A 21082-nucleotide genomic window follows, 5' to 3' on the forward strand; every position below is an offset into this window, starting at 1 on the left:
AACATGACACAGCTCCAGCCTGCTCAGCAATGTCAGCTCCCAGTCCCTATGGCCACACAGGGCTCTCCAAAATGAGCCCCAGCTCCATGTCTCTAGTATCTCCTCCCAGGGAATAGGGGGAGCAGGGCTTGGATAAAGCCTCCCAGCTGGCCAAAGTGGGGGATAGATGGTAAGGGGACAGTGACTGTAACACAGACAGATAGCTACTCCTGCTTCCCAGCAAAAGAAAGCCACATGCAGCAGGACTCATGGCACTCGCACTCCTCCCTGACCCCTCCAAACTGTACTCAGCCTCCTGCCCTCCTCCATGCCCTCTGTTCCTGCTCCTGCACCATCAGTCCCTGCACCTCCTCTAGAGCCTCTCAGTCTGGCCCTGCTTCCCTCTCCCCCTGCAGCTCTAGCCCACATCACCTCACACCACCCTTTCGCTGCTAGGCTGAGGGGTGGCCCTTGCCATGGCTGAAGCAGTTGTCACAGATCACAGGAGGTTTGAGGCTGGCAGGGATCTCTGGAGATCACCTAGTCCAAGCCCTCACTGCTCAAAGCAGGGCCAGCTTATCGTGGGTTGCTCAGAGATTTGTCCGTGCAGGTTTTGAATTTCTCCAGATTCCACAACCTCCCTGGGCAACCTGTGCCAGTGTTTGACCACACTCACCAATAAAAATGGTTTTTGTATGTGCACCAATGGGTTGACTGGGATGCAAGCATAAAGTGCCTGCACCAGGACATGCAGGGCAGGTAGCTGTGCTGCTGAAGTCTTTCATAAGGACTTTTAAAACATAAAACACCCATAAGGGTGTTCTCCAGAGGCTTGCAGCAACCATGCTTTGCAAAAACAGTGTAACTCTGTGTCTTTCTCCCCTTCTCCTGAATGTACATGAGACAAGCCCTGCAGATGTAAGAGGGAGAAGGGGACAGGACAGCTAATGAATGTATGGGAGGGAACATAGTTACAGCAATCTCATAGGCTCCCCATCCTTTGGAAATCAAGATAAAAATGAAGGCTGGAGCAGAGGAAGGCTCTTTTGAGTATGTGGTGGGAAACCCTGGTATCCAGCATGGCAAGGGCACAGTGGAAGGCAGGCAGGCCCCTCTGGGCTGCTGCAAACCATGTCCGGGAAGAGACATTGAGATGAACAATTCTGCTTCTCACAGTGGCCTCTGTCATAGCATGGGGAGCACTTGGGAGAGGGACACATGCAGGAAAGAATTTGGAAGAGTTTTTGAATCATTTGCACAAATTTTTTAGAGCAGGTGGTTGGACTAGATGATCTCCAGAGGTCCCTCCACCCTCAGCTGTTCTGTGATGCTGGGATTTTCCTGCCATATCCCCCAGCCACAGCTCCTTCTTTCCCATAAACAAGTGACAGACCTGGGTTTGACAAACCCCAGGGCTGCAGAGACAGGAACCAAAAAAAGCAATAAACCTCTCCATCAGCTATGCAAGCATGGAGGGGCCAGGCCCTACAACAAGTTGTTCCCCATTGCATCTCCCTCACTTGCTGTCCACAGCTTCTCATTACCTCATGTCCCTTCCCTGTCACACCAGCTGTCCTACATCTGGTCAGATGCCTACGGGACACCTTGGTGGCATTCCTGAGGGTTGTCCCTGGACTAGATGCTCTAGGTCTGCTTGGTTTGAAAAGGCTTTGCTGGGTGCTACCACCTCTGCCAGCAAAACCATGGACAGGAGAATGATTTGGACACAGTACAGACAATGGCTCAGCTGATGCCTGTCAGACCCAGGGTGTGGAGAGCCCAACTAGAGTAAGAGAAATCCAGAGGAGCTGCAGCTGATCTGCCCTTCTCCAGGGCTAGGAGCAGATGGTCAGCAAGGTCCCTTCAGAGGAAGCCTTGCTGTGGAGCTGGGGACCATGGGATATCCTGCTTGATGGAGCAGGTTTGGAAGCTGCTGTATTTTTACTGGCATTCAGGACAAGTGGTCAGCTCTGCTGGCCAAACTGGAGGGTGAGAGCTGTGCACCAGCAATGGGCATCAAAAGTCACAGCTGGGATGTGTGCAAAGGGGAGGTGAAATCCTCTTGCCAGCTCTGTCCACGGGGGAAGGAGCTTGAAAGAGGGCAACCTCATGACAGCTGTATATGAAAAGGCTCCCAGGGTGGCCGAGCACCCATGAGTAGGGTCAGGAAGGGACAGCAACGGGGAGATCAGACAGGCCTGGCTCAGGTGCCTACCCAAAACACCAGGCCGAGCCATGGAGGCTGCCAGGCTTGCCAAGCCACAGGCTGGGCAGGGTGCCGGTCCTTGACAGCGGCCCCAGCCCAGAGTTAAGGGGAGGATTGAGGTAGGGGAAGCTCATACAGCTGCATCTTTATGTGCATCCCTCAAGATGCTGGGTGAAAGCGCAACAGTAGTTTCTGAAGTCCCACGCACAGAGTCCATGCAGGGAGATGTGCAGGCATGTGGTCTATTCTCACAGCTATTGGAGGACTCCAGGGAGATTAAGGGTGACCCCAGGCTCTAAGAAAGCCACATGTAATCAGGACTTCCCTGCAGTGAGTGACCCATGCCAGCCTCAAGGGACAGACATCCAACAGCAGGTACTTGCTCTTCAAAACCAGCACTGGACCAGCAATCTCTGTTCAAGGACTGCTAGACATGAGTCAGCTGCCCAAACATAGCTGGTTTTGGGGCTACTGGAGATGCCCTGGGCTATATGAGACAGTCCTGGGGTGGCAGATGTTACACAGAACCCACAAGCAAGTCACACCCCTCCAGAGCAGCAGATGGAGGTCTGGGACACCTGCAACAGCATCAGATGCCCATATTCCTGTAACTGAACGGTGGGATTTTTGGAAGGACACTCCTTTACATTAAACATCTGTTCTACCTAAACATAATAACAAAGAGCCTACACATAGGCCATTACATGTGTTATTAAGAGTGTCTTCGGTACAGCTTGAGCTCCAGCCCCCCACTCACCATGTTCTACCTGATAAGCTTACAAATCACATGGGACTCAGCCCAACTGCTTTTGGATGCTCTGAAAGGGTGGCCTCCCTCTAAACAGTCACCCTTGGGTCCCATTAGTGAGGAAAAATAGGTACATAGTGTGTGCAGCATGTAAGACACCACCCATCAGAAATGCAGGAGGAAACCAACTGCCCTAGCAGGCAAACCCTACTCTGAATTTGCCTTTATATCTCTGTTGACCAGAAATGGAGTCCAGGCAGCCAGCTCACATTTCTGAACTTGCTTGCTCCTGGAGCAAGACTTCTAGTGAAAGACAGTGTGATTTGGAGCTCAATGACAATTTTGGAAACTCAAGTCAAAGTGAAAATAAATGCTGTGAATTTTTGATTGAGTTGAAAAGTCAAGATCATTTCAGCAGGGTCAAAGAAAATATTTTGATTTTGTTAGAATTAGACAAAATCAGACAAAAACAGCATTACAAAAAAAATCTTCTGGATCAGAAGAAATCTAATCTAAAAAGAATAATGAAATATGTTGAAATTAAACAACTGTATTTCTTCCAGGATAAGGTGAAACAGAATCATAGAAGATTTATGGGTTATTAAATATACTTTTTTCACACACACCCCAAAATGAGCTCTGGTTAACAAAGCTTTCATGAGACTAATTCTAAATCTAGTGTAAACTCTGTGTGCAAACCTTCCCGCGTGGTCCTGGAATGACAGTCACACGCGTGGCTGCTCTCCAGGTTTTCTAACCTTGTGGGAAGAAAGTGGCAGCAGGGGTCTCCCAGGAGATCCTCCCTTCCCAAGACTCTCCTTGCTGGTGACCCTCAGCTTTAAAGCAGAGTGGCTTACACTGCATTAAGGGCCTGGGATACAGGAGGCTTCTCTGAAGGAAGGTCGGGCTGGACAGGCCCCTGCATACCCATTAGCGGTGAGCTCTGATGAGACTAAGCCTCGATCCTGCCTCCACAAATAATGCGGGGCAATGTCCTTACTGCTCCGACTCAGTTTCCCCTCACTCGTTTTGCCTCCTCAGCAATTTCAAGGTCTTTCTTAGATAAACTCAATCCTCTCTGGAGAGTACTGGGCAATGAAGAGAGGCAATTAAAAAAGTGACAGGGGGAGATTAAATGCATTGCAGGATCTTTCTGCTGCAGGAAGAAACGCCTCCAACAAGCCTTTGTCGCACTACCTGTGGGCCCCATGCAGAGCACAGCCTGATAGCCAAGGTGATGGGGGTCTGGCTCAGCTCTTAGCTGGGATTGCTCCTACAAAGCCACCAGAACATGATGCCACAGGGACATGCAGAGCAGGGATGAAAGAACAGAAGCCTGGCGCTGCCAGGCTCTTGATACAGAGGGCTGTTGGCATGGCAACAGGCTAAAAAAAAAAACAACCAATAGGACAATAGGATATAGCATAAGGAATCTCAGATACAATAAATATAAATAGATGAAATCTCATTTACACGTGACATTACTCAGTACACCGCTGCCTGCCTCCCGTTTATGGGAAAGGCTGTTGGTCCTTCTTGGGCAGCAACAGCCCCTGCCTAGGAGCACTGCAAGACGGACTGCTGCCAGGTTGTCCCCCTGTCATGCCACACTGCCACGTGCTGCTGGACTTTCTCCAGGTCTGCCCTCGCAGGCTTCCTGGTCTCAGCCAAATCCCAAAACCCCTCCCAGAGGGAAGCCCCCATCCCTGCTGCCCTCACCTCCTGCTTTCCACGTTCAATCTGCCCCAGTTTTGCTTTGCTTCTGTCCTGTTTTTTGGCTGGGACAGAGTTAAATCTCTTCCTAGTAACTGGTACAGTGTGGTTCGGATTTAGTGTGAGAATAATGTTCATAACACACTGATGTTTTAGATGTTGCTAAGTAGCGCTTATCCTAAGTTAAGGATTTTTCAGTTTCCCATGCTCTGCCAGCGAGCAGGTGCACAAGAAGCTGGGAGGGAGCATGGCCAGGACAGCTGACCTGAACTAGCCAAAGAGATATTCTACACCATAGAATGTCATGCTCAGTATATAAACTGGGAGGAGTTGGCCAGGAGGACTGGATCACTGCTCGTGCATCAGTCAGCAGGTGGTGAGCAATTGCATTGTGCATCACTTGTCTTGGGTCTAATTTCTCTCTTTTTATTATATTCCTTTTCATTACAATTATTATATTTGTATTATTAATATTGTTTTGGGGGGGGTGTTTGGTTTTTTCTTTTTTTTTAATTTTAGTTATTAAACTGTTCTTATCTCAACCCACGAGTTTTAATTTTTTCCCCTGATTCTCCTCACCATCCCACTGGGAGGGGGGAGGAATGAGCGAGCAGCTGCATGGTGCTTAGTTGCTGGCTGGGCGACAGTCTCTTTAATCTCCCAGCTAAGATAACCGCACCTTTCAAATCCCGTTATGCTCCCTTGGCCAGGGAAGAAGCCAAAACCAGCATCTTGAGCTTAATTCTGCCCCAGGCTCGCAGGTGTTAGAGAAGCTGGTCAGACAGCACACCAGGAGGCTGAATGAACAATCCAGGAATTAACTCTCTGTGGGTATTTTTAATTACCCTCCTCTGTGGGCCTATCTTGGTTTTATTTTTAAAAGACATAATAACACATTGCCAATAGTGACCTCTCTTCTTCTTTTTCCAAGGAAATGACAAGTAAACACTATCTTCACTGCCATTAAAAGCCTGTTGAGAGGGAAAGAGACAAAAGCAGTTCAAGGAACTAAAACTTGCACAAATAAAACCTTACTTTGTATTTTGTATCTTAGTTTCTTTGACTGCTTTAATATTTTTCCCTGCAGAGTCCCTAAGGAACAGGCAAAAAACAGAAAAGTGCTTTTTTAAGACACAAGTTGCCAGCCATACCTGCACACAACACACCCCACCCCAACACTGAGTCCTGAAATTGGCAGAAGAGAATATTTCATTAAAACAGGGTGTATTTAGAAGCTTTGATTCAGTCACCAAACTCAGACTCTCAATGGATCTGAAGAGGGGAAAGGGGTGGCAAATTAAAAATAGTGCAAACTGGATCACATCAAAACAACTTGTTCCAGGCAAAATGGAGTGTCTGGGAAAATAAAAAATGGAATAACTGATTGGAAAGGAGCAACTTCTCTGCTTAACAGAGATTCCCCCCCCCCCCCTTAAACAAAAACAGCCAAAATTAAAATATAGTTTTGAAATGAAAGGTCAGAAAACTCTATTCCAAAAATGCTGAAACAAAACATTTGAGCCTTTCTGGAAGAGGATGTTTCCTTTTGGAAGTGTCATGATAAAAAATTGAGGGAATTCATTCTTTCTTTGGCATCAATTCTTCCTTTCCATGTACCTCACACAGCAATCTGCTGCCTTTGATCTCAACCTAGGGGTGGTTTCAGTCCCTCTAAAAACCTGTTTTGCAGCAGTTTCTCCACCACTCTGCCTCCCTCTGACTTTGCAGCATCTCTTGCTGGACCAACAACACCTGACTGCACCCCACAGGGCAGCAGCAGATCTGCCCACTACAGGTATTATGATCTTGCACCCATGCCACACTGAGCAACCAGCTCTGCAGAGCCCTCGAAGCCGAGCGCCTCCCAGCAGGAGAGCAGGGAGAGCTGTGCCTTACCAGGCTGGAGTTGGCAACGTTGGTGTCATCCTCGGGCATCGGCAGGTAGACGGCCAGTGCAACACAATTGGCAAAGATGGTCAGGAGGATGATGATCTCAAAGGGTCTGAGAGGAAGAATTAAGGAGTGGAGACAGGAACAAAAAAGCAAGTACAGCCCTGCCCCTGCCCTGTCCTGTCCCGGTATGTGTGGGGAAACCCCACTGGCTATGGGGAAACAACCTCCCACCAGGGCAGAGTACCAGAGAGAGCAGTCAGACTTCCTCAGTTGCTGCCCGTTTCTCGTGTCCCCGGGGAGGGAGGGAATGGCCAGGATGAGATGCAGGGCCTGGACACTCAGCACATGGCTGCTGGAGAGGGGCAGCTTTGGCACAGGACATATAGGGAGGGGGCACAAATTAAAAGGCTGCAGTGAAGGAATAATGAAGGGATGGGAGAGTTGGCAGTCTCCCTCTCCTCATCTTTCAGTGAATCATCCTGAAGGGTCAGGACCCTCTTGCATAACGTAGGCACTTAACCAAAGCATCACCCTTCAGAGTGCACTGGCCCTGGCTCCCTCTGTACTCAGCATCTAAGGGAGATGTTGTTGAGCAGCAGATCTCAAGTGGGTCATGTCTCCCTGACTAGAAGCTATCTGGGGCAAGACAGCTCAGCCAGGGTCTCCTCTAGCAGAACATCCAGCTGTTAACACCCCTGGGTACCCTACAGCCTCAGTGCCTCAGTGCTGGTAGTGCTCCTGTGACTGTCCCCAGGAGTGCCACAGGCTGAAAGTACCCAGAGTCCTCAGCCTGAGCTCCGTCCCACTCCCTAGAAGGTGGAATTGTGCTGTTTGGGCCCTATGACATCTCTGAACAAATGGGGTGACCTGCTATTTCCCCCTGAAGGCCTTAGGACAGGCACTTGGTCACTCCCAGACTCCTCCTGCTGTCACTGCTCTGCTGGGCCACTGAAACCTCATGGTCAAGCTTCAGCTGTCATGTTCCTTAAGCCCCAGAAGAGCTCAAACTCTGGCTTCAGGGCCTCATCCACAGCCAGGCTCTCACCCCAGGGACCCCACTCTCTGTTCCTCCCAGCATGGTCCAAACCTGCCATCCTATGGTACCCTGGGAGTGCAGTAGACATCTGGTCAGAAGGCAGCCATCATATTTTGCTGCCCCTGTGCTGGTCACATCCAGGCCCTGCTGCAGCTCTGAAGTGCTTGTGCCTAGCCAGGGCACCATGCAGCTATGCACGTACCTAAAAGCAAAGGAGTCTTTTCCACTCATCTAGTGGTCTTGTGCTGCCAGCTCTCTGGGTACAGCATGATGCAAAAACCTCCAAGAAACATTTTTGGCCACAATGCTAATCTCAGAAGTTTCCTGGCCAATAATGTTTCTTGGTGAGTACATCTCAGTTGCTCCGATCCAGTTGCCTTGCCTGTACCCCTGGAAGCCACTGAAACTAAAAGCAGATGGAGGAAATGAAAATATTTGTCCAGCTGCCCACTGGGCCAGACCCACCTACAGTGCAAATCAACAAATAGTGATGTTAATCAGCACACTCCCCTCCAGCCCCTTCTCTTCTCCATAGTCCTACGAGCCAACATCCACACTTATGACCACAGCCAGTGTCTACCCCCATAAACAGTTTTGAGATCTTTCATCCCCATCCCCACTTGTAAGTACTAACCTGCCACCATGGGCAAACTGACCAATCTCATCCAGCGGGTACAGAGGTTCCAGTACAAGACAGGATTTCCTAGCATCCCCATCTCACTTTGGGTAGATCTTCCAAAGGACAACAGCTCCCAGGAACATGCTCTGTGGGAACACCTACAGCTCAGCCACTGATGTCACTACAGAGCCCAGCACAGCCCTCAAAATTCAGTACCCCAGCAGAAAGGACCTGCAGCCATAGTGACACTTCCCTACACCATGGCTAATCAACTAATTAGCTCAGCTTTCCGGATAACTATGCTGAGGCCTGCCTTGGGCTGTGGTGGCCATACCACTGTCAAATCCAGCATCATGGGCCAAGGGGCACCTAGGGAACATTCTCTCCATATTGGCCTGCTGAATTGGCCAAGTGCTGTCAGTTGTGTCTTACACTCACCACATGTTATTTTGCCTTTTCTGGACCTTTCAATCCATCAGCTTGATGATACTTTAAAAACTAAAGTCAGCTGGAAAAGCTGTTCCCCTCTGTGTTCCAGGTAATGGGGCAGAGCCCAGGGGTTAGAGGCTTCTCTGCCTGCTCTGACAGGGTAAGATGAGCAGCCCACCTTGAAGGGTGATGTATCTTGTAACTGGAGCTGGAATCAGCTTGCTGCTTGCACGTCTGTGAGTCTGGCACTGTTATTAGGTAGAAATGCAGTGGGACAGATTGAACCAAAAAAGAGGCATGTAGTGTCACTGGGCACAGTGCCTCTGCCTCTTGCCACTAAGCCAGAGCCTCAACATCCTCCTCATCTTCTTGTCCTGCAATCTCACTTCTTCCTCTCCAGCAGCCTCCTGCCACACAGCATCCAAGGGTCCCAGCATCTGCCTTGCAGCGGGAATTAGGCCCTTAGTGCCTTGCAGCTCTGTGGTCCCCCAGGGTCCCCAGACTCCTCACCCATCTGCCTTGAAGTCCTCCTGGCTGCAAAATGACCTGGAGTACCAGGGTGACACCACAAAGCTAGACATGTCCCATCAACTTGCTGGGCTAGCTGTCAAGCACACAATACCCAGCAATTTGCAGAGTACCCAGATTTCCTTGTGCTAACAAACATGTTTTTTGAGATGTGAGCAAATTTCAGCATAAAAAACCCTCTGCCTCAATCCAGCCTGAGTTTCACCTACTCTAGGCTGAGTGCACTGATACCCCCCACTCTCCAACTGCCTGGAAAAGATCCTGTCCCACTCCTGTGGCTCAGCTTTGTGCTCTGACAGCAGAAGCGATACAGCAGAGATGGGCCCAAGGAACAGGAATGTGTACTGCCATACTGAACCCAGATGCCAGGTATCCCCAGAGAAAATGGTCACAGCTAATCTTCCCTTGGCAGCTTGCCTGGCCCTGAAGACGATAACAACCTGCAGAAACTGGAACAGCCCTGTCATGCCTTGCAAACCCTGATCCCTGAATGAGGGCAGCCAAGTGCACTTGGGTATAAATACAGCCAGACACAAGAGACATGCTGGAGAAACCTGATGCCCTGGATCATTTGTCCTGCACAGGTCAGAACCACATGTACCTGCAACCTTGCTGGTGGGACACCCACCTCTCCCCTCCACACTCCCCTTCCAGGGCACCAATGTGGGAAAGACCCCCACTGTGCTACACACTCTCTCTGGCATGTGTTGGCCCAGGAGGAATGTGTTTGAGCATGTTAGAAGATGTAAGTCCTATTTCCAGCTCTTCCCCTGCCACTAGGGTGTATGCACAAGTTTCTTCCATACTCAGTGTCTATTTAAGACACAGACACAGCTCCCTTCCACGTGCTTGTAGAACAGCCCAGTGCTCATACCAGAGAAGTAGAAACAGAGTTCCCCAATTTTAGCCCTGCTCCCTCTCCTTGAAGGACAGAGACCACCTGTGCAGTGAAGGAACAAGGGCTCAAAATCAATGGCCAGCACAGTAGCACTAGAGGTGTGAGCATGCTCTAAGTGCCTGCAAATGGGCATCCTGGGCTTTGAAAAAGATCGCATCTCTGGCAGTGTGGGGGCATGGTTTTGGTGTCTCCACAGCACTATGTGTACAGCAACACAGCCAGCCTAAGGCAACCAAGCCACCTCCAAGAGGAGCAAAGCCTGGACAGGGCTGGGATGATCCTGCTAAGGCCAGGAACATGCAGCTAGGTTCAGCAACTGAAATGAGAACAGTTGGAGTGGAAGAACTGGATTTGCTGGAAACATCCCCAAATTCCATCATTTTTGCTTAAGCCCAAATGTTTTGCTGAAGCCAAAGTGAAACGTTTCATCTCCCATCCTCTTCCCTTCCGTAAACCACAGGTGAACAAAGCATTATCTAATGGCCTAATATAGCTCCTGTATTGGTGGCAGAACCATGACATTTTGGTATTTCTGAGCTATAACGCCCCAGTGAAAAGATGGCCAATCAAAGAACAACCAAACAAAACCCATCACTAAATTAAGCCAGAGGCACAGAGAGAGACTGTTCCTCTGAACAGTATCACTCACAAAAGCCTTCACCTGTGAAAGCAGTGCCGGGGAGGGATGAGAAAGCGGGGCTGAGAGGACAACAGTGTCAGCAAAGATTGGGGGATGCTGGCCAGCCCCCACCACAAGGGCAGGGAGCAGCTGCAAGATCAGACAAGCAGTGACACACACAAAGAGCCATCCCAAGCAGCTCACCATGGTCTCCCTACCCACCCCCAAACCTGTCCCTTGGGGCAGCCTTTTGTCCCCAGCTCCATCCTCAGCTCTCACTCCCCCAGCCTGGCCCCACTCCTCTGCCTGGCCCCATTCCCACCCCGGGATGGGCCCTGTGCCCCCTCCTCACACGCCAAACCCTCTCCCCTCCCGACAGGCTCTCCCCTGTTTCTCCCCAGCACAGCTCCTGTCAGCACAAAATGAGTTCACTCCCTCAAGTCCCTTGCCACCCAGGCTGTCCCTGTCTTTCCCTGCACCACGCTACTGAAGGTCCCCATGGCCTGACGCGCTTCTCAGCCCCAGCTTCCCCCACAAGCCTACTCATGCCCCCAGTTTGCACAGCTGTTGCCTGTGCCAATGCATCCTACCGGGGCTCTCCAAGTGCCTCGTTGCCTTTTACAGATCGCATGAGACAGCCAGCACAGGCTGTTCCTGCCTGCAGCCCACAGGCTCCTGCTCCCCAGCACACCTCCCCAGCACACCTGCTCACAGGCACACACATGGGTGCTCCCAAGCCCATGCAGCCAGAAGGATACTTCCACTCCACAATGCTGATGCATGCCTTCCGCAGCGGGTTTTGCAGGGTTAAGCAGAACAGAGCTCTGGCTGGCCGGGGGGCTGCTGGCGGCACCGGCTTCTTGGATTTCTCCTTCTGTTGCCTCTTCTTCATGTCATCCTGGGGAGAAGCAGGCTCCATGATGTTTCTCCCCTAGCCGTTTCTCTCCCTCCTGCCACACAGCGGAGCCCCCCTTCCCCAGGTCCCAGCCAGCTGGAGCTCCTCTGGATCTCCCTTCTTGCAGAGTCTGTCTCCTCCACGCACCGGGGGAGGCAGTGGGGGAGTCGGGGCTGGAGCCTGCACTCGCATGTACAAACACACAAAGCATGAGTTTAAATTTAGATCCCAGCCTGGCTCCCGGGTGCTGTCACAGCTCCTGAGGCAGCAGAAGGGCCCCTGCAGCTGTTGCTTCTTTACACAGTGCACTGGGAGGCTGGTGAGTGCTTCACATGCCACTGACCCGGGCTGGGGGTGGGAACAGGCTGCCCAGTGATGGGCACATTGTCTCTGAAAGAAAAGCACCTTTGTCCCAGGGGGTCAGCTCTCTCCCCAGCTCCCCCCAGCCAACTCTGCCGGAAGTGGGAAGCCAGGCTGCCTGGTGCAATGCGTGCAGCCCCATTTGCTGAATCACATTATTCAGCATGAGATGGAGAACTGCGACTAGGGGCAGAGGAAACCCTTGGCAGGCACCAGTCACTCAAACAACCCCTTGCTCAACCTCACCTTCCCAGTCCTGTTTTCATGATATGGAGGATGCCTGGGGATGCAGGAACCCAAAAAGCCTAGGCTGGATTGTGTCCTGGCAAGTCTAGCTGGGCTTGGGAAAGCCCAACTGGATGAATGGTGTGAACAGTTATAGTAACTCCTGAGCTGGAAGGTAGTCAGGGAGAAAGGAAGGTTATCAGCACCTCTTCACAGCAGGGGAAAATGAGGCACCCAGAAGGGTTGCTCTTGGGCTTTTCCTGGGGTTTCCTGGACTAAGTCAGCAAAATAATTGCAGTGATCTTATTACTTACAGTTATGTCCCATGGCAAATGGTGTCCCTTGTCCTACAGGGATGTCACAGTCTAATGAGACTGATCAGCTGTGCCCCAGTCAACCCCATGCATCCCAGGGAGCTGCTCTACCCACTGTACCACACTATCTTGCTCAAAGCTTCTTCTCCTTTGCTTTGCAGGGTCATTCCACTGTGGAGGGAAATTACTTTGCAGCTGTGCAGCAGGCTGTGTCGAGGGCCCGAGGGCCACAGTGCTGAGGGAATTGATCACTCCCTGCCCACGGCTGGAGATAGCATGGGAGAGCAACTCCTGCAGCTGCTCCAGCCAGTTCTGATGCACTCTGGAGGAGGGGCCCCTCAATTGTAAAGGGGTTAAATGCCCCCTCCTACACCACTCTGCCACATTTTGTATGAAATCAGAGTAAAAGCATTCCTGCTGAGGGCTCCAGCCCTGTCTCCGTGTGAGGCAGGTCTGCGCACGTTCCCATTTCTCATTTAGTCCTCATTATTCCCCCTAAACCCTAGCGAAAGCCAGGAGCCATATTTCTGCTGCTGCCTGTGCAGGAGAACCTGTCCCAGGGACAGCAAGGATGTGGGGCCCATCTATCATTGAGCCTGAGAAGAAACATCTGCCCTTTGACTCACCCTGGAAAAGTCTCAGAGGAAGAGGGCAGGGTGAGCGAGCTAGGGCTGTGCGGCCTGGCACAGGTACGGGCCTGTGGAGAGGAGACTCAAGGCCTCTCTGATCTCCTCTACACCCCTTTGCTCACACCCCCTGTGTGCTGCTGCTGGCAATGGCTTGCCACCTTGCTGTGCTCTGTATTTTGCACAGGGCTGTGCTGGCAACCACCAACCTGACATGGCTTTAACAAAACACACTGCAGTGCTCTGCTTGATGGAGAAGTTCCTACCTGCCCAGCAGGGATAGACTCCTTCCTCGTGAAACCTCTTCACATCCATCCTCGTCTTCCTCGCACACTTTGTGGGCTTGCATGTTCATCTCCTGCTCCATCACTGCACAAGGACATGGCCTTAGGAAGGGCCCCAAATGCAGTGGGCCAATGATGAAGGCCTGCCACACCACAGGGGCCTCTCCTGCCGCTGTGAAGAGCGGAGATGGAAACACTGTCTGCACTGCCCGTTCGCCAGCAGTGACCATGCCAACAAACACCTCGCACCTCCTGGCCCGCACAGACGAGTGCTCATGCACCTCCTGAAAGCTTCCCCTTTCCCCAGCCCAGGCACCTCCCTGCTTTGCCGACCGGTTCCCGCGGGACCTTGCCCTGCCTGTCCCTCGGAGCTGCCGGAGCCGGACAGACAGACAGCAGCAGGCAGCCTGCCGCGCTCCGGGTCCACCACAGTCTCTCCCCTCCCACACGCACCAGCCAAAGGCCGCAACTGCCCACGGGAACCTTCAGCCGGAGCTGGAATCCCGGCAGCGGCTCCTCCAGTGCCGCCGGTGCGCGGGGCACAGTGAGGCAGCCTGGGGCCGCCGACCGGAGCCCCGGGGCGGCCGGACCAGTGGCGCCCCGGCCTGAGCTCTCCCCTCAGCAGCCCCGCGGAGCCGAACCGACCCGAGCACAGCCGAGCACAGCCGAACCCAGCCGAGCACAGCCGAACCCAGCCGAGCACAGCCGAACCCAGCCGAGCACAGCCGAACCCAGCCGAGCACAGCCGAGCACAGCCGAACCCAGCCGAGCACAGCCGAACCCAGCCGAGCCGCACTGCCGGCAGCCGGGCGGCAGCGCGAAGGGGCGGCCGTCCTGAGCTCGGCCCCGCTCCGTCCCGCGGACGGCCCCGCCCCAGCTCCCGCCCCGTCCCCGCCCCGCTCCCGCCATCGAGGCCCTGCCGGGAGCTGCTGCGGCGCCGCGGGGACACATCCCTGGAGAGCCCCTCGCCCGCCCCGGGAGGGGGAGCAGCGCTCCGGGCCGCCTTTGGGATGGGGGGGAGTCAGCGGCCGCCCCGACGCCACGGGCGCAGGTGGCTGCCGGAGGGAGTCCGCGAGGCGGCGGGAGGGCAGCCGAGACCCGCACGGACGCACGCGCTTGTGTGTGTGAGTGAGTGAGGGGGTGTCCGCCAGCACGGAGTGGGATGCGGCCTCGGGGGCTGGTGTGTCCCGGTGCCAGCAACTGCGGACCCAGGGGCAGCTACGAGGCAGACAAGAGGGTCTGACCCAGCCTTTTCCTTATCTCTGGTGGCTACGTTCCCTTCTGTATCCATTAAAGGATAGATATTCTCCTTGGGATTCTTTTTACTGTTAACATATTTGTAAAAACATTTTTTGTTGTCCCTTACAATAGTGGCCAGATTTAGTTCTAGCTGAGCTTTTGCCTTTCTAATTTTCTCTCTGTATGATCTAACAAGATCCCTGTACTCCTCCCAAGTTGCCCGCCCTTTCCTCCAGAGATGATAAACTCTCCTTTTTTTCTTGACTCCTAGCAAAAGCTCCCCTTTCAGCCAGGCCGGTTATTTTCCTCGGCGGTTCGACTTGCAGCACATGGGAATAGCCTGGTCCTGAGCCATTAAGATTTCCTTCTTAAAGAATGTCTATCCCTCCTGGACTCCTTTGCCCTTGAGGACCGTCTCCCAAGGGACTCTCTCAACCAGTGCCTCAAAGAGGCCAAAGTTTGCCCTCTGGAAGTCCATAGCGGTGGTTTTGCTAACCCCGTTCCTTGCTTCACCAAGAATTGAGAATTCTATCATTTCACGGTCGCTAAGCCCAAAACGGCCTCCAACCATCACACCTCCCACCAGTCTTTCCCTGTTCATAAACAATAGATCTAACAAGGCTCCTCCCCTGGTTGGCTCACCTACCAGCTGTGTCAGGAAGTTATCTTGCACACACTCCAGGAACCTCCTAGATTGTTTATTCACTGCTGTGTTGTATTTCCAGCAGATGTCTGGAAAGTTAAAGTCCCCCACGAGAACAAGGGCACACGATTCTGAGACTACTGCTAGCCGCTTGTAGAATGATTCATCCATCTCTTCAACCTGGTCGCGTGGTCTGTAAAGACTCCCAGCACAATATCTGCCTTATCGGCCTTCCCTCTCGTTCTCACCCATAAGCACTCCACCTTGTCATCACAATCATGTAGCTCTGTACAGTCAAAACATTCCCTAACATAGAGATCCACCCCACCACCTCTTCTACCTTGCCTATCCCTTCTGAAGAGCTTTTAGCCATCCATTGCAGCACTCCAGTCATAGGAGTCATTCCACCATGTTTCCGTGATGGTGATTAAGTCATATCTATCCTGCTGCATGATGGCTTCTAGCTCCTCCTGTTTATCACCCGTGCTGCGTGCATTGGCATAGATGCAGAAGGTAAGCTTCATTTCACTTATTTGTGGGTGTCTGCACCTGTACTGAAGTGGTTAAAGTCCTACTGTAATCAACAGACATCTAATCAGGGCTGTAAGGGAGCTCAGGATTTGATTTCTCATTCTTACCAGGACTCTTACATTTGGTCAGATAATAGTTCTCTCAGTTCCACTGACTGTATAAGGTGTATCTTCACTGTCCATGAGAGGGATTCTCCCTTCCTTGCCTACCCACCCTGAGGTCCATTACCAGCATGCTCACTGACCAAGGTGTTCTCACCCAAGCAGCAATGGCTAAGTAGACTGTTTAAGTATGTTGAGGACATCAAATGGCATTTCTTCATCAACACGCTGATCTGCAATAAATAAAGAAATAAAAGATGACAAAGTGATATTCAGCATGATAAGGATTCTGTCTGCAGTAAATAATGTCTCTGCTCCCCAAAAGAAGAAATGATTGCCATTTACTGGGAAGAAAAGTGAGCATCTTTTTACACCTCTGAGCCAGAACACCACCACTACTTTCTTCACAGCAGCCATCTATTATGGTTGGAGACTTACAGAAGTATTTCTTTCCACAGATGTGATGTGGTGATCATCTCTCTGGAGGACACCTGTGTATGAACATCATCAAGGCAGCTGTCATTAGGATTTCTAGAACACATGGCCTGTCTTCTTGGGGATAACTGCTAACAACATTGCATCTCCCAAATGTGCATGATCTGCCTTTCCCTCTTTCTCTCTTCTCACTTTCAAAGTCAGATCGCTTTTGAAAGATCAAAATATCGGTGTGTCAGATCTCCCCAACAAGGCAGAGACTAACAGGTAGGCAGAAAGCGTGAGCGATCGACATGCACACAATAAACGCTAGGCATACACTTGAATACTGCATACCTCCCTGCACTGCCTTGAATGTGTTGATTCTGTTCCAGACCAGGTATAAAATTTAAATTTGTATTTTCAGCAGCTCATATTAGGTGACTTAATAATATTAGGACAGATTAATAAAATACTTCACAACCTACTTTTCAATCATCACAGCATAGTCATTTTCCTTGTAGTTATACTGATTGATTAATTAGTGGTTGCTCTTTGTAATCTTAGAGCTACCAAGAGTAGCAACATTTACCTTAGATGTTAGTTACAAATCACACAGAAAAGGCTGAAGTACTCAAAGCCTTCTTTGTCTTGGACTTCACCAAGGTAAGGTCACTGCCCAAGTCTCTGTGCCAAGAAGCAGCAATAAAGCAAAAGACAAACCACCAATAGTAAAGGAAGGTCCAGCAAAGGGCCATCAAGACAATTAAGAGCACTGTAGCACTTGACTTATGATAAAAGGTTGAAGAAATTAGGTTTGTTCAGCCTAGAGAGAAGAAAGTGCAGGGGGAATCTAATTACAGTCCAAATACCAACAAGGTTATCTCTAGAGAAGATTACAGTACTTCACAAGAATGCATGGTGATAGGACAAGAGGCAATGGATATAAGAAAAAAAATTCTCCACTGTAAGAACAAATAAACATTGGAATACATTATTCAGAGAAGTGGTGGAGTGTACTTTGCTGGAAATCCTCAAGGCTTGGCTTCACAGGGCCCTGGATAGCCTAATCTAAGGCCCTGTTTTCAACAAGAGGTTGGAACAGATGATCGTTGTTCCTTTCCAACCTAGACTTTTCTATGATTCTATAAAACTTGAGTCTTGGCTCTCTAATATTGGCATCTACACACTTGCAAGACTCCTATCTGGTGGACCATGCAGACATAAAGGGTACATTCAACCAAGGCCTGGACATTAACATCAGAAAGGCTGTGAGAGAATGGTTACACCTCCCAGCCTCTACATGCAACAGCTTACTTTACAACACCACAAAGGACAGTCACTTAGGAGTCATTCAGCTCCCAACCTTATTACAGATCTGCAGGCTTAATAAGTACATACTTAAAACACTTACAAAGTACCACCATTAAAAAAGCCCCTTAGAAGTTGGTGTCCAAAAAGTTTTTGATAATCCATCGATTTCTGTAAGAGATAACAAGGAAGCAAGTCCCAGCCTTACTACTGTTATCTGTAGTGCTGAGAACAAGCTGATAACTGAATGGGAACAATCACACACACACAAAACCAGAATCCCATTTTCAAACCCTAGCAAATGAAGAAAAGAAGACTTAGAAAGACTGACCCACTTGCAAAACCAGATGTGTGGAGTGAAGCTCTTTGAAAATGTCCCAGTTCATGACAACTAGTTAAAGAATAATTTGCCACAGAAATGCTGCTAGTGCTTAACAGCTAACAGCAAATGTATATGCTACTAGAGGATTTCTGGAGAGAAGAAACAACAGCAACAAGAACTGCAGACACTGCTTGGCTGAGGGGCAGGCTGTACACACACCCAAGAACACACCCATCTGCCTAAATCACTTATATAAAGTGACAAAACAAGTCTTTTTTATGCAGCCTTCTGGTCAACACTACAAGAAAGGAGGAGTGGAAGGAATTTGTTGAATCCCATCTGAAAGAAGTGAAGTGGAAATTCTGTTGTGAAAATAATCGACCACTTTTAGGACAAACTATCTACATCCATGGACATGGCCTTGGAAAAACTACAGAACAGGAATGTCTTGGAACAGATGAATAGAAGTGCTCTGAGTTCCTGTGTTTCTCTATTGGTGATGCAGGGAACAGCACTCTGACAACTACACATCATGATCAGTGCTTGGTCTCTCAGTCATCAGTATCACTAGCGTGTCTCTTCAGTGGATGACCATGCTCTTTTCTGTGGACATTGATCTCATCTTCTCCATCTTAGAGAATTCTACAAACTTTGAATAATTTAATGCTACAGACTCTTAACCAAACTCGCTCATTCTTTTCATGACAGAATCATATATGTAGGCTTAGACCAGTCATACAGACCACCTTTAACATATAAAAATTGCCCCCAAAGGATCATTAATAGCCAAATATCTCATCATCTAAACCTTGATGATTAAGGAATGCATAAAACCTGTGCACTCTTTAGGAAAACTACAGCCATGGGAATGGGCTTGGTGGGATCTATAGGGGAAGATAAGATAGTGGAGCTTGGCTCTAGTCTGGCACTATGAAGAAATATGAGAGATGTAGAATGAGAGGAAGCCTGGCAAAATAGCACTGTTCATATATTTTTCACATAGCTGGTGAGGAGGAGGGGTGAGCTCCTGGTGCTTGTGTTGCCAAATACTGGACATGTGATGGGCACAAACCACAAGGACAGGATCACAGGAAGGCTGATGGGGGCATTACATGTCAGACTGTAATGCAGGTGTGTTGTGGCTTAACTCCATCCAGCAACTAAGCACCACCCAACCACTTGCTCTCTGCCCCCCAGTGGGGGGAAGAATTTGAAGGCTAAAAGTGAGAAAGAAACTTGTGGATTGAGATAAAGGCAGTTTAATAATAATAAAAAAATTAAAACATCATTGTAAGAAGGAATAAAAAGCAAAACCAAAGAGAAAGTAAAAAAAATTAGAAAAACAAGCGATGCAAAAGAAAATAATTGTTCACCACCAACCAGACAGTCCCCAAGCAAGGGCAGCCCCCAACAACCTCCATCCTCCAGTTTTATTGCTGAGCACGACATCATATGGTATGGAATATCCCTTTGGCCAGTATGGGTCAGCTGTCCCGGCTGTAACCCCTCCCAACTGTTATGCCCCCAGGTTCATGTTCGATCATGAGGCCTGTTGTTCCTTTATCAGCCTGAACCAAAGTACAGCTAACTTGATTAGGAGTTGAACTTATCCATCACAGTCACCAAATTGTTAGCAAAAAGGACTTGTTCTTATTTTTCTTTTTCTAGTTCATGCACGGGTACTGGAAAGAAGGCAGCAGAAGTACATGCTAGCTAAACCCCCTTTTATTGCCAGCAATAAAGGTCCCTCTTGGCTGGGAGCCTGAGAAGGACCCTGTGTTACACTCTTGATTCTGTATATACAATTTTAACACTACTCACATATTCACTTTTACAATTTACATAACCTATTGGCTTTGGCCACGACATCACTTGTTACCATTCTCTTTTGAGTGATCTCCCTGTGCAAGCACACCTAATGCATATTTATTAGCTGAGTTTGCACTATTTTTGTTGCAACTTAGCTGCTTTCAGCTGGTTTGGTCCGGTTTCTTCTAACAGCAGACCCTCTTGAACAGGCGAGGTCATTGTTGGTCAAGTTCTATTGTGCATGTCTTTGAAGTCATCTTGACATTGGAGCTTTTTCTTATGTAACAACAGCATGCTAAGGTGAGTTCAGAAAACTGTGGAGCAGAAGAGTAAAATCTTGTTTGATCTTGATTTTCTGTGCAAATACAGACAGCGAAAAGAGAGGCCTCATGAGCCTTCTGACTTTTCGGGTTTTAAGCAGAAAGTCTCAAAATAGTTACCACAGGGATAACTGATCTGAAGTGGCTACGTGTTTTAGGCATGATTGGTTTTTTATTCAGAGATGTTGGTTCTTCCTATTGTACTGAAGGAGACTTTACCAGGTGCTGGGTAATTCATCCACTACCAGGGAACATGAACTGCATTTAGACTATGGTTAAACAAGTTACTTTTACCCTTCCAATGAGGTATTGTTGCAATGGTGATTGTGTTCAGCAAAAGTAATCCCAGGTTCAGAGCCTTGGTGTATGTGCTTGATCAAAGAGCCAGTGGGGCAAAGACTCTAAATCAGAATCACCCCTAAACCCAACCTCATCACTTCAGCTGCTGCATACCCCATGTCTGATGCAGTGCAGCATCAGAAGGATCCCGGATGGATTTTCCCACAGCGCTGTGCAGATCCCATTCATGCAGGGAAGCTCCTCTTTTTTGGTCATTCAAGCTATTCTATAATTTACTTATAAGAAAACAACTCTATTCCTAAAAGATGTTCACGTGAATACCTCCTGCTGCACTGTTACATAAAGGCAAGGCCATGCAGGTGGCACAATAACCGCATTGTGTGGGAGCTGCCCACAGACTCCTTTGTTACAATGAGCTGCTGAGGTTGTCCTGCAGCAAAGGGATTTGTGCTGAAAGATATGCTGGACATGCAGCACAGCGCAGCAGAGCACAGGTCAGGTTAACTGTAACGTGGATCACTGACTCCTCGATGTACAGTAGTCTCCCAGTCAGATCAATACATGTTTAAGCCACTGTAGAAGGAATTAATGAATTGCCATGTGTTAGTTGGGATGCAGTGAGAGTGTGCCATACAAAGAAACGAGGAAAGTTGTGATTTGTATGTAAATAGGTAGCTGAGAGGTAGTAGTTAGTGATTCTATTGATTCTTTTTTCACTTT

The 21082-nt window shown here is 49.6% G+C and overlaps 1 protein-coding gene across 6 annotated transcripts in view; it reads right to left on the minus strand.

Annotated features, from left to right (window-relative positions):
* CACNA1S (calcium voltage-gated channel subunit alpha1 S) overlaps positions 1–14059 on the minus strand; it is a 52853-nt gene extending 38794 nt beyond the window's left edge. For 3 of the 6 annotated variants that reach the window (XM_075055566.1, XM_075055563.1, XM_075055561.1), the window contains exons 1-2: positions 11427–11723; positions 6543–6648 (exon numbers count right to left, since the gene is read on the minus strand). In XM_075055566.1, coding sequence (XP_074911667.1) covers positions 6543–6648; positions 11427–11587 — 267 coding nt within the window. In that variant the 5' untranslated portion in view covers positions 11588–11723. Of the gene's footprint in view, positions 1–6542; positions 6649–11426; positions 11732–13354; positions 13458–13825 lie in introns of those variants that run through there. The other 3 variants (XM_075055562.1, XM_075055565.1, XM_075055564.1) reach the window with 3 other exon arrangements.
* Positions 14060–21082: the final 7023 nt, after the last annotated feature.

Source organism: Buteo buteo, chromosome 23 (genome assembly GCF_964188355.1).
Source record: "Buteo buteo chromosome 23, bButBut1.hap1.1, whole genome shotgun sequence".
NCBI classification, from domain to species: domain Eukaryota; kingdom Metazoa; phylum Chordata; class Aves; order Accipitriformes; family Accipitridae; genus Buteo; species Buteo buteo.